This window comes from Pristis pectinata, chromosome 19 (assembly GCF_009764475.1).
Source record: "Pristis pectinata isolate sPriPec2 chromosome 19, sPriPec2.1.pri, whole genome shotgun sequence".
In the NCBI taxonomy this organism is placed as follows: Eukaryota; Metazoa; Chordata; class Chondrichthyes; order Rhinopristiformes; family Pristidae; genus Pristis; species Pristis pectinata.
The window spans coordinates 20,557,690-20,574,457 of NC_067423.1; the positions used below are offsets into that span (position 1 = coordinate 20,557,690).

Genomic DNA, 16,768 nt, shown 5'->3' on the forward strand with positions numbered 1-16,768 from the left:
GAAAAAAACAATCCAAGTTTGTCCAACCTCTCCTGTTAGCTAGTACCATCTAGTTCAGGCACTATCCTGGTACACATGTTCTGCACCGTCTACAAAGCCTCTGTCCTTTCTCTAATGGGGTGACCGGAACTGCTTACAATACTCCAAGTGTGGCCGAACCAAAGTTTTGTACTGTGGTGATGTTCTTAAAGAGCACACATCTGCCTTGGAAGGAGAAAAGAACAGGCTGACCAGAATACTCCAGAAAAGAAAATGCTGGAAATTTAAAATAAAAGTAGAAAATGTTGGAAATACTGAGGAGGTCAGACATCATCTTTGGAGAGAGAAACAGTTAATGTTTCAGGTCAGTAACCTTAATCAAAACAAGAAAGTTAGAAATCAATCACATTTTATGTTGCTGAGGAGGGGAAGGATGGAGACTAAGAGAATGGATAAAAGGTGGTTGTGTGGACTAAGTCAGGGTGGTGAAGATTTGTTAATAACAACTGATCTGTCTAGAGGATGTGTAAATAGAAGGAAATAAATGAGGAGATAAATAAAGGAGAGAAAAAGTTCTGAATTGAGAGATGCAAAACTCTGCAGCTGATTAAAATCTAAAATTAAAAAGTGTTGGAAATACCAGCAAGAGTGTTTGAGTTTCTGGATGCTGAGAAGTGGCCGGGGGCAGGTGTTGCATCCCATTTATATGTATGGGAAGGTAAGAAGGGGAGTGGGTGTTAGAGGAGGTGGGGAGCAAGTACGTTTCATAAGGAATGGTTCCTTCAGAAGCATTTGAAGGAGGAGAGAATAACTTGTCTGGTGGTGGCAGAGGTACAAACACTTGTTTCAGGTGAACTGTGGATTCATTTTTGTGACCTCCAATTTGGTGTACTGCATTCAGTGCTTATGTTGTCTCTACTATGTCAGAGAAATTGAAGCTGGTTGAATAACTGCTTTGCATAACATTTTTGTTCAGACTGCAAAGGCGATCCTGAGCTTCCACTTACCAGTCAGTTTAATTCTTTGTCACTCTGTCCTTGGCCTCTTGTGCTGTTCCAGCAAAGCCCAATGTAATCTCAAAGAATAGTATCTCGTCTTTCAACTTGGCATGTTACCCACCTTGGGACTCAATGATGCATTTTGAGTAACCAGCTTTTCCAGTTTGTGTTGCAGCTGGTCAATTCTGGTGAAATTCTGTAACTTAATTTTCTCTCTCTGCAGATGCTCCTTGAGCTGCTGGATATTTCCAGCATCTGCTTTTACTTCAGATTTCCAGGACCTGCAATGTTTTGTATCTCATTTCCAGCATTTCTTCTTTTCTGTCTCTCTCATGTCTTAATTCATCTCAGTCTTCCAGCCTTCATCACCCTCTCAACTGGTTTCTTTTCATATTTTCAGTTTCTTTCTTCCTTTTATCCTTATTTGCTGGTAGAGTTTCCTCCAAATCAATTCCCATATTTAATTGAATGTATATAATCCCACCCACTGTTTGGAATATGCTGCTTAACACTGCATGGCATTTCACAAAAGTAGTTCCATTGGGGCCAAAAGGATGCAAGGCCATGAAGGAATGAAGTAGGACGGGCAATGATTTAAAAAAAACAGATTCTACTTAAAAAAAACTTAATAACGTAACTGCTTGTAATATTAAATCAAATCAGTCTGGCTTTTATGTTATCTGCCATTTGTTATGGGTTTGATTAAAACAATTGCACACTCAAAACACTAGAAATGTAGCATATACTGTGGAAATAATTTCAGTACTGCAACAAAAATCTGAAGATCAAAATTGCAGATGCTGGAAATCTGAAAGAAAAACAATGCTGGAAAAGCTCAGCAGTTCAGGCAACATCTGTGGAAAGGGAAATTGTCAACATTTGGGTCTGTGACCCTTTGTCAGGACAGATGCATTTTCTGTTTTTATTTTAATAAGTTTCTGTTTACTAGCAAAACATAAGAGAGTCAGCCAAGTATTCAATACCAGAAACTTGTTCTGAACTTGGAGTGCATTGGAGTGATGTGTCTTAGTTGATCAAGGAATTGAGCTGTCCATCTCTATATTTCTTTTATGGTTAAATTGATGGTTGATTTTTGATCTCTACAGAATCAAGATCATTACGCTGTTCTTGGGTTAGGACATCTGAGGTACAAAGCAACACAGAGACAAATCAAGTCTGCGCGTAAGTATTTTTCCGCTAGCTGAAGTGTTCACTCCTTTTGAATCCTTTTTTTTAAACTGTGCTTAATGTGTTACATAGAATTTAAATGTCATTTGAAAAGTTTTTAGAAAGAGTTCATCCAGAGGCAAAGAACTTGAACTGTAAATGTTTACTCCTTGATTATGTTCAAAACAGAAATTGTTAGATTTTTATACGTTGAACAAGAATACGAGGGTAGGGCTGGATAATGGTGTTTGAGGTAGGTCAGCTATGTTGAGTGGCAGAGCATGTTTGAGGGGCTGCGCCGCCTACTTCTGCTTCAGTTTATGGTCTAGACCAGCTATGCATTTCAATAGATACTGTGGAAGTGATGCGATGAAATATTTTGATATCCTTGATGTTATTGCTCTGAAGTTATTGTGGCTGGGATTCAGTGATGCAGGCAGTTAGACTTTTTCCTTATTGTTTGATGTGATTTTTATCTTGCATTGCAACTTGCTGGAAGGGTGAGATGAAATGCCTTGGTACCCTATACAGAGTACCTGTGATCTGAATGAGTGGAAGAATAGCCATTAGTTGCTGTTTTCATAAAGTTAAAGATGGAATGGCACAACTTAGTACCTTTTTGAATTTCTGTGTTTAATCACTCACCTGCCCCCACCCTGCAATTTCTGTAATATTTGCACATTAATGATGGCATCACTTGTCAGCATCAGCATTATTTTTACAGCAGTTCTTGGGCTACTGTGGTTATTTCTCCAGATTTTGTGAAGGCGATAGCCATTCAAGTTTTCAAGAGCTTTCGAGAACTTTGTTAGGTGAAAGTATGATCATTTGAAAACTTTTTTTGTTTGGAATAATTCTACATCATTGTTATTTGTAGCACAGCCTGACTTCATCTGAAGTCGATGAAACACAAGCAGACCAGCTACCACAATTTCAGTTAGAGTCTTACCATAATGATTTACCATCAATGGGGAACAAATGCACAAACCGTATATGTAGTTGATACTCTCACTGGCAGTACTGCTGAAAGGAGCTTTAGGTCATTCAGGCATTGGGAGTCATAGTCATGAATCGAGGAATGAAATAGCATTGATTCTTCCAAGCCAGTACTTTAAACATCATTGGCATTTATATTCAAACCCAACTGTTTTCTTATATTTGTATGTGGGGATCCCTCTCCTAATTAAAAAAAACACACTCCAATTACTTTCCTGTCCTGTCAAAGCACAATGTTAACTGTCTAGAGGAAAATGGTGAATGTCATTGTTATGTTTTGTAATTTATTAGTGTAAAACCGCAGAAATATGACGTTAGAATCTTGCAATACAACTGTACTTAGTTGGACAGATGTTTTGCTTTGTTAATTTCTGACAGTCTATGGGGTCACAGATCTATATTTGAAAGCCCCTAATTTAAATACACTTAAAAATGATTACAATTAAATGACTCTATAAATTATGCAAGTATTATTTTAAATAAAAAACATTTCTATATAATTACATGCATCCACAACTGAAATCTGTTAAGCCAAGCATTTGCCATCCTTCTAAAGATGCACTTGTGACTTCTCGTGGAATACATTTTATAAAAGCTCAGTAAGTAGCTATTTGTGTTTGAATGATGCCTTTGAAGTTAAAATGTCTGAATCACACTTTTTGAGGCAGCTACAAAATTAATGATGCAAATTAAACTGGAAACCAAATTGTATACAGGGAGGGAGAAAAGTTGATCTCTCCTGGTGTATGAATGATTGATGCCATGGCACCCTCTGTGTAGACCATGAGAACTTGATTCATTCAGGATGGTTAACGCAGCCTCCAAGATGAATCCTTAAAATAAAATCTGCTTAGAAATGTATTAGACAAAAACAATCAAGCTTAAGCCACCATATTTTCTTTTAGATAAAACCATGGTATTGAAACATCATCCAGACAAAAGAAAAGCAGCAGGAGAACAAATAGGGGAAGGAGACAATGACTATTTTACATGTATTACGAAAGGTAAGAATTGTACTGGTGTGTGGATTCAAAGTTGAGTTTTTTAAATCCCTGCTGTATTGTAAAAGCTATCAAATTGTTTGAGTGGAGAGAAAGCTCAAAATTTGAAGTATAATTGTGATGGAAAGGGACTAAAATGTGATTAAGTTCATCTGTTGGGTGAAGTTTAACTGTTGATGGAAGGCACATGCACTATTTCATTCATTAATAACAATTTCCTAACATTTTAGCCAACGAAATATTGTCGGATCCTTTAAAACGTCGGGCATTTGACAGCGTGGATCCCACTTTTGACAATGCGATTCCTTCTAAAAGCGAAGCAAAAGAGAACTTCATTGAGGTGTTTCAAGCAGCCTTTGAACGGAATGCCAGGTAGGGAGAAAATCTCTTTGTACTGCATTGTGGAAAATTTGAAACTCATCTGAAGAATGAGATGAATTCAACACTAACATCACTTCTGCATATGTGCCCTTTCAAAATTTGGAATGAAATCATAATGTAAAGTAGTTCCACTTAGGTCAAGAACAGTAATGTTTCATTGTAGGATGCTTGAAATGCTACTCTAGGGAGATTGTGCTGTTATTACATAGTAATGAATTGTCAGGGTGTCAGGAGTTGTAGCTAGTGTTTGCAATGGCATGCTTATATGTTAGTAATCTCTTATCACAATTTCCAAAACATTTATCCAGTTGTAGCAAAATTGAACTGTCGCAATTTTTATGTCTTAAATTGGATCTAATGAATTAAAAATTCCACAGTTGACAATTGAGTTTCAATTTGATAAAGTTGGCTTATAACAATAGTTTCCCACTTGTTGAATGTATTTTGTTATTGTAGTGCCTGATGTTGATCTATTTCTAATGTAAAAAAAATTGAATAGCTTCAATAAGCTTGGTTAAATAGCTCATAAATTACAACGTATTAGTCAGTTGGATTCATCTATGTATCGTTTTATCATGTGGCCATAATGCTCATTTGCCATTTCAAATCCAGTTTTATCACACACAAGTGTTTTCTGAACTCTGCCACGTTAGACAGAGAGAGGTTTCTTATGTATGCTTAATTCAGTGTACTTTTCTCATTTTGTATTTGTTTTTAATTGTTCAATTGGACATTGCTGAAAACTTTATTTTTATTTCTTTTGTAGTTTGTAAGATGTTATCTTGCATTGTGTTTCCTTAACATTTAATTATGAAAAATACAAATGTTATTCTTAGGTGGTCTAAAAAGAAACCTGTCCCAAAGTTGGGCAATTTGGATTCTTCCATTGAAGAAATCGATGCATTTTATTCATTCTGGTAAGTTTGTTTGTTTCCCAGTGCCTTGTATTTCTGATGCCTTTATTCAGAAGAACATATTCCATTACAATTTATATAGTACCTTTTAATTGCCAGACTGTCTAATTTTAAATTATTTTATCAGAAGGAATAAGTATTTTAAAAGGAGAATTTCACAAGGGAGTCCCAACAGCATAAGCTGTAAATGGCTGAAAAATGCACCATCAATGATGGGAGAATTGGATGTCCAGAAATCCTCCCTTGGGTGAATTTTCTTTATTTATTCACAGGAAGTTAGCATTGATCCCAGTGAGCCCAGGATTTTATTATCCCTTAATAACTGGCCTTGAGCTGAGCAGCTTGTAAGGATATTTCAAGGAGCAGTTAAGAGTCAACCATTTAATAAATTTAAAGCTCAAGGGATTATTTGTAAATTGTTGACCCAGCCAGGAAGGAAATTGGCTGAGTAAGCAGAGTAGTGATGGTGAACACAAGCATCAGTTATTAGATCTGTTTGTGGTCTCAACTATTTGTTTTTTTAATTAAGACTTGCATAATGGAATAGGGAGTTCAGTATTCAGTTTAACTGATGACACAGAATATAGTCTTTCCCTAAAGGAATGAAATTTTAATGATAGTCATTTCTTGCTTGCTATTACTGGCGCTTGCTTTTTATTACAGATATATATAAAGTCAACAACTGTCATGGTGGGAATTGAATTTGTATTCCTTGACCATTAGTCCAGCCCTCAGGATTACTAGTCCAGTAATTTAACTTGACCATTTTGGCATCTAACCCATAGGTGGCAGCCTTGTAATTTAACCACTTAATTTGACTTCCACTAATCCACAGACATTGCACCGGTCCACCTTTCCCAGTTAGAAATATGGTGAGATTATTTTTTGTAGTGTTATCAGTTTTGCTACTTGAACTTTGACCATGAAGAATACAAGTTAGTAAATTCATTAAGACATTGTTTGCTCTAGGACAATTTGAGCTTTAAAAATCCTCTTACATCTGAGTACACATTTCTTGCTCTATGGCCTCTGCCCTTCAGTGCGGTTGATGACACTTTGTGTGCAATCTGACTGCTGAATTTTCCCAATTTCTTCACTAGTGGTGAAACATTAGGGTGGCATAAAATCGTGTAAGCATTATGTGTGTTCAAGCTAGTTTCTTATTTATATTGTATGTTTTATCATAGAAAAATACAACTTGAAGGCCATGCGGCCCATCCAAGTTATGCCTGCTGTTTTGAATGCAGATTAGTTAGCAAAGCACCCTGGTTTGTTCTCCATAGCCAGCAATGTTTTTCTTCATCTAATTATTCAATTTTTTGAAAGACCTATTGCATCTGTAACCAGCACTGTGTAAAGCAATTCCTAACCTAGATGTTGTTGTTTTTTGAAGCAAAATCTTTTACATATTGCCTCTGATACTTTTGTCAATAATCTTAAATCTGTGCCCTTTCATTTCTGGCCTTAAGCCACTGGAAACAGTCACTCTTTATTTGCTCAATCTAAACCCTTCTGATGTAGTACCTTTCTATCAAAACTCCTTTTGACTCTCTAGAACTATTATACTAAATCCCTACTGTAGATTCCTCCCCAAAGCCTTTTGATTGTTTCCCAAATCCTGACAAAGTAACAGATGCTTCTGCGTGATGTTTTATAAACGGTGGCAGCTACTTGAGTAATGAGTTCGCCTGATCATCATATGCTGATCATACAATCACAGCATTGATTTGTAGTGTGACATCATGCTATTGCACAATCATCAAAGGATGACATTTTACACTTAGTGGCATAATGTGAAAATTGGCAAAATCAAAAGTGACCCAAAAATAGTAAGTTTGCATGTTGTTTTTTTTACGCAAACTCGAAGGTAATTTATTTTATTGGAATTGGCAGAAATTAAAAATGCATACATTTCTATTGTTCCATTGATTCTGCTTTAGCTGTGATCCATCATAAAATGTTTAGGCTTAGTACAGGCCATCCCCGGTAATGAACAGGTTCCATTTTTACAGACATCCAAAGGCCAATTTTGTCCATAAGTCAGAAAATAACAAAATTCACTTAATATGGCTACCCTATCTCCACAATATTGTATTAAATGGCATCAAAAGCACATAAATCTGATAAGAAAGAACAATTGCTAAAAGTCGAGAGAAGGACCATAGTTCTGCACGTCAGACTTTTGAATTTTGTGAGAGCTCGTTCGCATGTAGAGATGTCCATGAGTGGGGTGTTTGTTTCCTGGGGACAGCCTGTACATGATTGAGAAACTGAATACTGTTGTATTTTGGGGTATTTAAGGGGTTTAATAGCTTTAAATATATTATGTTGAATTTGTTGTATCCTAAAGATTGAAAATGCAGGAAATAGGCAAATTTTCCTCCTAAACGTTGGAAAAATTAATTCCCCAAAAAATTGCAAATTTTTCCTTTCCAGGAGAAATTTACTACTCTAACTGTAGCTCTTGTGTGAGAATTTTTCAGATTCTGAAATATTGTTTTTCAGTTAGCTTGCACTTATTATAGGGTTAAGATTACGAGATATTGCATTTCCCTTCCTCATGCCAATTGAAAAAATTTTCTCTGTGATATATCACGCTAGTCAATATGGTCTGTAGCATATTTGTCTTCTCGTGAGTAATCAATTTTCAAGCAACAGTATGTAATCTGGGTGGTGATTCTGTGCAGTACTCGGGGGCTGTTCTCCTGTTCTTTGGACCTGGTGTTAGACTTGAGTTCTTCTGCTGATTGGTTTGTTGCTAAAGATTCCACAGCACCAGCATTGTTCAGAGAAGAATATCATCCTGACTAATGTCCCTCCTGGGACTTTGTTGTGTGTAAACAGACTTGACTTGCCAATATGATAAGTGACTGCACCTAATGAAGTAATACAAAAATTGTGCAATGCTTTTGGGTATCCTGAGGCTGTATGCCTTATTATTGGAGTACATGTGCAAGTTTTGGTCTCCTTACCTAATGAAGGATGTACTTGCTTTGGAGCCTGTGTACTGAATTCACTAAACTTAGAGAAATGATTGCAGGATGACCAGGATTGGGAACTCTGTATTCTCAGTTAGTTCTCATTCCAAAATAATGAGCAAAAAGGGAAAGAGTCAGGGTAACGTTGTTAATCAAGGAACATAACAGTGTGTGGTAAGTGCTGATACAGATGTAGTGGATCGTGATGAAGAATTGGTTACATGTAAATAAAGCACAGAAGGGGAAAGAAGACATGGCAGTGAGTAATCTATAGGTCTCCAAAGTGTTACATCTGAATAGGACCAAGCATAAATGGGGAGCTATGAAAGGAAGGGGACTGTAATTATTTTGGGTGGTTTTATCCTGCATATTGGATTAATCAAATTAGGAAGGGTACTGTAGAAGAGGAAATTATGAAGTGCATCAGGGATTGTTTTTTTAGAGCAATATATTACAGACCCTAGCTGGGAACAGACTCTTTTAGATTTGATCATAAGTAATGATTTAGGATTAAGAGATCTTGTAGTTGAGGATCCCCTAGGGAGCTGTGATCACAGCATGGTAAAATTGCAGATAAAATTTGAGGGTGAATGCTTCTAGCCCAAAAGCAGAGTCCTCCACTGAAGAGCAATTTCAGAGTACGAAAGAAAAGTTGTCTAGGGTGGACTGGGAAAATAGGCTAAAGGAAAGGTCAGAAGATATGCAATGACGACAGATAATTTAAACCAATACTTTGCATTGGTCTTCAATGGTGGAGGACACTGCATATATCTTGAAGATAACAGATGGGCTAGTTTCAAATAGCAATGGAAGAGCTTGAAACAGTCCCTGTCACAAGGAACAAGTATTGGAAAAACTAATGACCTGCATCCAAGGGTATTAAAAGAAGTGGCTGCAGAGATAGTAGGGCCATTGGTTAGTTTCTGAAAAATGAGTTCCTAGAGGGTACTGACAGATTGGAAAGTGGCAAAGATAACTCCTTTATTCAAGAAAGGAGGGAGACCTGAAATGGGAAACTATAGGACAGTTGGCTTAGCATTTATTGGTAAGATGATAGAGTCTATAGTAAAGGAGGAAATAGCTAGTAAGTCAGAGAAGCCTAATGCCATCAAACCAAGTCAATGTCATTTTACTCGGGGAAAATCGTGTTTAATAATGCTGATAGGGTTCTTTTAGGAGGCTTTGAGCACATCCTTGAATCTTTTCCTGTGTAATCTCTTCCCATGACAGAGCTTGGAATGTTCTGCCCACAGGTGACCAGATGAAATGCCCAGAGTGTTGTTATTGGTAATTGGGTGTGTCATTAAAAGTTTTAAACATCTGAGTTATTGAGTTTCAATTTGATTTTTGATGTTTTGCAATAGCTTGTCATATGAAAATGGTTTATAGTTTGTCTGCTTCATTGTCAGTGTTAAACTTTCTTTAGGTATAACTTTGACTCATGGCGGGAATTTTCTTACTTAGACGAAGAAGAGAAAGAAAAAGCTGAGTGGTATGTAATTTTTAATTCATCCTTTAGTTTCATTCAATATTTTTCAAAGTCTTTGGCCTTTTTTAATAAAAATACATGCAAATCTGCTTATGCTGATATAATTGTTCATCAAGACTTTTTGAGCTTTTTATGTAAGGTTGCTATCTGCCTCCCTAATTAACCCTATAGTTACCCATTACACTTCCCCTCCATAATCATGAACAGACTCCTCTTTCAAGGGTGCCATGGCCATCACTGTGATTGTGTTTCTGACTGTCTTTTTTCCTACCCTCACAATTGTTGGATAGGTTTAGTTGCTATAGCTTTTCATGAGAAATGTTGGCTGAATTAGTGATGTGGGAAGAGGGGACAAATCAGAGGGAAAAATATAGAAAAAAAAATGAAGTATGAAATGAAGCATCCATGGCATATCAGTATCTCAGTTGTGTTTGGAAAGGGAGATTAATCAGGAACAACTTTGGTCCTTGAAATCTGAAAAAGGACTGGTGCATCTGTTAAACATTTGTGTTAGTATTTAAGGTAGTAAAAGGACCTAACAATGAACTGGGGAATTGTTGTCATTGAAATTCACATTAGCAAAATGAGCAATGAAGAACATTGTACACTTAAAAGTGATAGTCATCTAGAGCCAGCTGGTTTTCCTTCCAGGATGAAACCATAGTAGATGTCCTAATTACAATTTACCAAAATTTGGAAACCATTCCTTTTAGATACTAAAATTGCACCTATTGTTTTGCTATCTTAGACAAATGATGGGGGCGGGGGTGGGTGGAAGAGAATTATGGGCCAGGTAATACCTGTTACCTGTTGAGAGAATATAATTAAGAGTTAAATGACTGTATACATTGCATATTTTCAGCTCTTCAGAGAAGGCCAGCAAATATTTGTAAAACAGCAAATGCTTCTTGGCAAGCCTGACTTTTTACTTTTGTGAAGAGGTGGATAAGGAAGTGGTGAGCTGGGTGGTGTCTGTGGTTGTTATTTACATGGGCTTTCAGAATGCATTTTTGATAAAATACCTCAGTAGGAGCTGTTAACTAAACTTGAAGGTCATGGAATTATTGACCTAGCTTGGAATTTGGCTGAATGACGGGACAAAATGGTGAGAGGTAACTGATGCACTGATTTGTAGAATATGGCAAGTTGAATCACACAAGGATCAGCATTGCAGTTTCTACCATTCATATTTTCATTAATGACTTTGTGCAATAGGGAATATACAGCTTTACTGACAACACAAAGATAGATGACGCTGTCAGATAATCAACCACTCCATACTTGTCTTTTGTACATGTCTTTCATTCTTTCTCTCCCATCTCCTCCAATGCACACCTCCCATGATTTGTCATTCAGTGGGGATCTAAAATTGAATAAGGTATGAAGTAAGATGTTTAGAGAGGATCTGAGGAAGAATTTTTTCCCCCAGAGGATGGTTGGAATTTACATCACTCTCACATTTAAGAGGTATCTAGATTGGCACTTAAATCATTAATGCATAAAAGGCTACGGACCATGTCCTTATAAATGGGGTTGGTATAGAGATGTAATTAATAGTTGGCATTGACATTGTGACCCTGTTTCTGTGCTGTGTGACTAAGCCTTCACAACCCTTTCAGCCTGCACCATCAACACGTCTATCGTTCAGTCTTTCCTGCCCTGCACTCCTCCTTTTTTGTTCTCTCCATCTCTTATCACTTCCTCTGCAATTTAAAATCTCTCTTATCTCTTACTATCCCCAGTACAGATGAAAGGTTGTAGACCTGAAACATTAATTGTTTCTCCCTCGACGATTGCTGATTAACCCGCTGACTATTTCCAGTATTCTCTGGTTTTAGTCCAGATATGCAGTATCTGAAGTATTTTACTTTTAGCATTGTAGGTAGAATAGACGGGAGGATAAAATTAAAAGAATATTTGGATCAGGTGGGAAAAATGGACCAGGCATACAATTAGCCTTGATCCAAATCTTCTTTATTTCTTGCGTTTTTCATTAATTGAGCATATTGGAAATACCAGCAAATGGATTTCAATGTATACAAATGTAAACTTGACTACTTTGGATCTAAAAAGATTGAACCAGGAGTTGTGTAAAAATGGTGAGAAGCTAGGCTTTGCAGTAATCTACATAGACCTTTAAAATATCATGGACAAATACAAAAAATAATGAATTAAGCTAATGGAAAGTTTTCTCTCTATATCTAGTGGACCAGCATACAAGGAGGTAAAAAAAAATTATGCTGCATCTATAAAATATCCTGATTAGACTGAAGTTCAGGACACCATACCTTAGGAAGGATATTTTGGCCTTGTTGAGAGTATTTTGTAAAGCTACTTGTTTTGCTCATGTGAATTTCAATGAGAACAATTCCTCAGTTCATTATAAGGTCCCTTCACTACTGTGAGTACTAACAAAAGCATTTAACAGATGCACCAGTGCTTTTGTTAGATTTCAAGGAGGTGTTACACAAACTTTGTTGTATTTCCTGTATTTTATATTAGAGGATGATTTGATCAGCATTGTCAAGGGATCTGCAGAGTTAATTGGGTAGTTAATTAAATCCTCTCGTGTTGGAGGGAGGTTTTGGTACGAATGTTACTTAACACTGGAGATATAAAAGACTGCAGATGCGGGGTTGAGGATACTCGGTGGGTTGAGCAGCATTTGTGGGGGGTTTGGAGCAGGGGGGAAAAGTTGTCAATGTTTCAGGTGGAAACCCTGTATCAGTCCTGATGCAGGGGTTCAAACCAAAACGTTGACGTTTCCTCCCCAACACCCCCCCCCCACCCCCACCCCTACAGATGCTGCTCGACCCACTGAGCTCCTCCAGCAGATTGTTACTCAACACTTATCAACTCATGCCTGTTTATTGTCTCAGTCTTGCTATATGCAAGCACAGGCTGCTTCAACTACTGAATTGAACATGATGTACTCGTCAGCGAACATCTCCATTTCTGATCTTGTGATGGAAGGAAGGTCATTGATAAAGCAGATGAAGATGGTTGGGTCTGGGACGCTGTCCCGACAAATTCCTGCAGTCCTGAGTTGGGTTGATTGACAGTAAACACAGTTGTCTTCCTTTGTGTGAGGCATGACTCCAGCAACTGGAGTGTTTTCCCTTTGATGCCCATTGTATTAGGACTCCTTGAAGCCACGCTCGGCTAAGTGCTGCCTTGGTGTCAACGGTCGCGCTTTCTTGTCACCTCTGAAATTCAGCACTTTGATCTGTGTTTGGACCAAGACTGACATGAGGTTTTGAATGAAGTAGTCATGGCAAAGCCAAACTAGGTATCAGACTGTAGATTATTCGTGAGTAAATGCCACTTTATAGCACTGTCATTGATGACTTCCATCACTTTGCTGCTGATCAAGAATAGACTGATTGGGTGACTATTACCCAGATTGGTCTGCTTTTTGTGAACAGTGCATACCTGGGCAATTTTCCATATTGTTGGGTAGATGTAAATGCCCCTTGTTTAGGGGCACAGCTAGTTCTGGGGCATAGGTCTTCAGCACCACAGCTGACATGCTGTCTGTTTCCAATACCCAAGCAAGAGCATCTATGCTTTGGTGTCCATGCAGCATAGATTTACTAGGCTGATTCTGAGGATCCAGTGAGGAGAGATTTGAGGATGATGGGCTGATATTATCTTAAATTTGAAAGAACAAATATGTAAGCTTCAGAAAGCGACGGATTGCCAGGGTAGAGACTGTTTCCTGTGCTGGAGAAGCCTGAATTAGGGCATTGTAGTCTTGTGGTAAGGAGTCAGCCACTTAGCAAATGTATGAGGAAAAATGGGGGCGGCACAGTGGTGCAGCTAGTAGAGCTGGTGCTGCTCAGCCCCAGAGATCTGTGTTTGATCCTGACCTTGTGCTGTCTTTGTGGAATTTGCATGTTCTCCCTGTGAATGTGTGGGTTTTCTCTAGGTGCTCCAGTTTCCTCCCACATCCCAAATATGTGTGGTTTGGTAGGTTAAATGCCATTGTAAAATGTCTCTAGTGTGCAGGTGAGTGGTAGAATCAGATTCAATTTGATGAGAATGTGGGGAGTATAAAAAGTCGGTGCAGACTTGGTGGGCCAAAGGCACGCTTCCATGCTGTATATCTCTATGACTCTAATGTCTTCTATCAGAAGTTCTAACTCTATTGGAATTCTGTATTCCAAGGGCTTATCTGATGCACACTGCCTGAGTATCTTTCAAAGTTTTGAGAGAGTTGGGTGGGAAAGGTGAAAAAGGTAAAGGATTCCACCTCCACTACCTACCAGAATCTCAAAGAGGATATGTGAGCTTAAGCACTTCACATTCTTTCAAAATCAAATTAATATCCAATCAATTAAACACTGATTATTCCAAGCCAGATAGTAAATATAAAGATGTAGAGTTCTTCTCACAACACTTGGAAAGGCCCATTAAAACACTACCTACAGGGTAGCACTGAGGGATTGGAGTACCAAATTGCATCTTTGGGGAAGGGTTGCTGAGGGAGTGCTGTTTGATTGGAGAAGCCGGAGGCAGGGAGCTGATGCACTGTTGGAGGGTGATATTAAGAGAACTCTAACTTAAAGAGCATATGTGTTCTCCTGAGGCCCAATATCTTTCAACCACTACAATGATTTGACTGCGGAGGAGGTGGGGTGGAGGGAGGATTTACAGTGTCAGTGAGGCAAAAAAAAGAAAAAAAAAATGACTTTATACCACAAAAACAACCATCGCTCTCGTTTTTTCTCTCTCTCTCTCTCTCTCTCTCTCTCTCTCTCTCTCTCTCTCAATCAATTATTAGTGAATTTCTCCCCCCACTGTCCCTCAACTACCTATACACCCATGTCACTGATTATAATTAGATTTGTTCTCACAACCTTCTTTGTTGGTTGCAATCCCTCCCTCTCTTGATCATTTACAATAATTGCTTCTGTTCTCACACAACTTTCTCCATCACTAATGGATTACAATTCTGCAGAAGTTCTCAAGACCCCTGCAGTTTTAGTAACACCCTTCATCCAATACTAATCATTTATAATTTCTTCTGTTCTCGTGACCTGTCAACAATCAGTTATCTACTCTCACACACTGACTTTTTCATTTTTTCCTTGGAAAAACAGACTATTAAATATTGCTTTCTTTCCCAGCTGTTCGTTGCTTCATTTGTCTTGGAACACCTGTGTGCTAAATGCTTTGACATTTGCCACATTAATAGACGCTACTCTTGCTCCATTTGTAATTTTTTTTTAGTTCAGCTTTGCAATTCTGATGACCCTGGTGTATTATCTGCCGTACTAAGAGTTGCACATAAGGCGAGTTCACAGATTGGACCATTTCAGTACGATCTCAGCATGACCTGGAATACTATCCTAATTCACTCGAGGATCAAAGGATTAATAATCTAGTCTTAATACTTCTGGTAATTTTGTTTCTCTGCAGCCGAGATGAGAGAAAGTGGATTGAGAAGCAGAACAGAGCAGCTCGGGCACAGAGGAAAAAAGAAGAAATGAATAGAATACGGACACTAGTTGGTAAGTTTTATATTTTAACTACAAATCCATGATTGACTATAAAAGCATAGCTAAACACTTCTCTTTGCCTAGCTCTTGAAATACATCTAATAGCAGAAACACCTGATGTGTATTAAAATAAGCTGGTTCTGAAGTTATTTTTCACTGTTATATTAAGTTAGGAAGGCTATATTTCAGGAAGTGTATGAACAATAGTACTATGTCAACCTGAGATGCTTTGTTTCCTGAGGGTCCAAAACATCAGGATTTTAGCAGTACTGGTCTGGTATTTGTATGCAGTATGGAGAGTTTACTCTGTTGTTGATGGTGCTTTCTTTCATATGAGACATTAAATGGCTTGCTCAACAAGGAACTGGGAATTCTTCTATTATTCTGGTTAACAACTTTCCAACTAGTGGCGGCCAAAAAGATTGAGTTGATCATTGAACCTTAGCTGTCATATTTCTACAATGATTTAAAAATAATCAGAAATGTTCTGGAATATGATAATGTGCTGTTCACAAGTTGCTTCTTAGTTAACTTTGCATATTAATTTTTGTCATTACTTCTATTAGTGGCCACTCAATGATGTCTGTGCACTTGAAAGTCATATAAGTCTTTTCCATCCAATGATTAAAAAGAGGAAGCTGTGTAACATTTTTGTTCTTTTTAGAACCATTGATTGTTATGGTATAGGCTGACTGAATTCATTGAGTCTGAATCTTCATTTGACCATTTAAGCCCCAGACTGTACATATTCTTTCCTTTAATAGTTTATAGAGTTTACTTAACTCTAGCCTTTGGTGTATTTAATTCTGTTGATTGTTGGTCTGTATATCACAAATCCCTTTCAATGTATGACAGTGTAAAATCTCAAGACCTAGGACATTATTGTGATTTCTTTTACAGATACTGCATACAATTGTGACCCTAGAATAAAAAAATTTAAAGAAGAAGAAAAAGCGAGGAAAGAAGCAGAAAAGAAGGCAAAGGCTGAAGCAAAAAGGAAAGAGCAAGAAGAAAAAGAGAAGGTAAGGATTAAAAATTGAGAATGTCTGTTTCATTCTGAATATGTTACAATATGAATTCTATTATTTAGCCAAGGCCAGACCACTTTTCCTATTATTTTTGTTAAATGGAGTTCTATTTAAAGTTAGCCATTACCTATCATAGCCCTTTATTTAAAAACAAGATTTTGCACACCATTATGCTGACTTGTAAACCAATCAGAGAATATTTTCTTCATACAACTACAATCTACCACCAACTTCTTGTTACACACCTGGCACAAGGAATCTCAAAGAATGAGTTTATAATCAAGTGGGACTTTTTTTTTAAGTGAGTTATACAGCATGGAAACAGGGCCTTTGACC

General features: G+C 37.6%; 1 protein-coding gene across 1 annotated transcript in view; it reads left to right on the forward strand.

Moving 5' to 3' along the window:
* The window catches only part of dnajc2 (DnaJ (Hsp40) homolog, subfamily C, member 2), a 33,708-nt gene that overhangs the window by 5,056 nt on the left and 11,884 nt on the right, over positions 1–16,768 (forward strand). Inside the window, exons 3-9 of the mRNA XM_052034039.1 lie at positions 2,084–2,159; positions 4,046–4,144; positions 4,372–4,513; positions 5,359–5,439; positions 9,841–9,906; positions 15,325–15,416; positions 16,305–16,426. Coding sequence (XP_051889999.1) covers positions 2,084–2,159; positions 4,046–4,144; positions 4,372–4,513; positions 5,359–5,439; positions 9,841–9,906; positions 15,325–15,416; positions 16,305–16,426 — 678 coding nt within the window. The remainder of the gene's footprint in view (positions 1–2,083; positions 2,160–4,045; positions 4,145–4,371; positions 4,514–5,358; positions 5,440–9,840; positions 9,907–15,324; positions 15,417–16,304; positions 16,427–16,768) is intronic.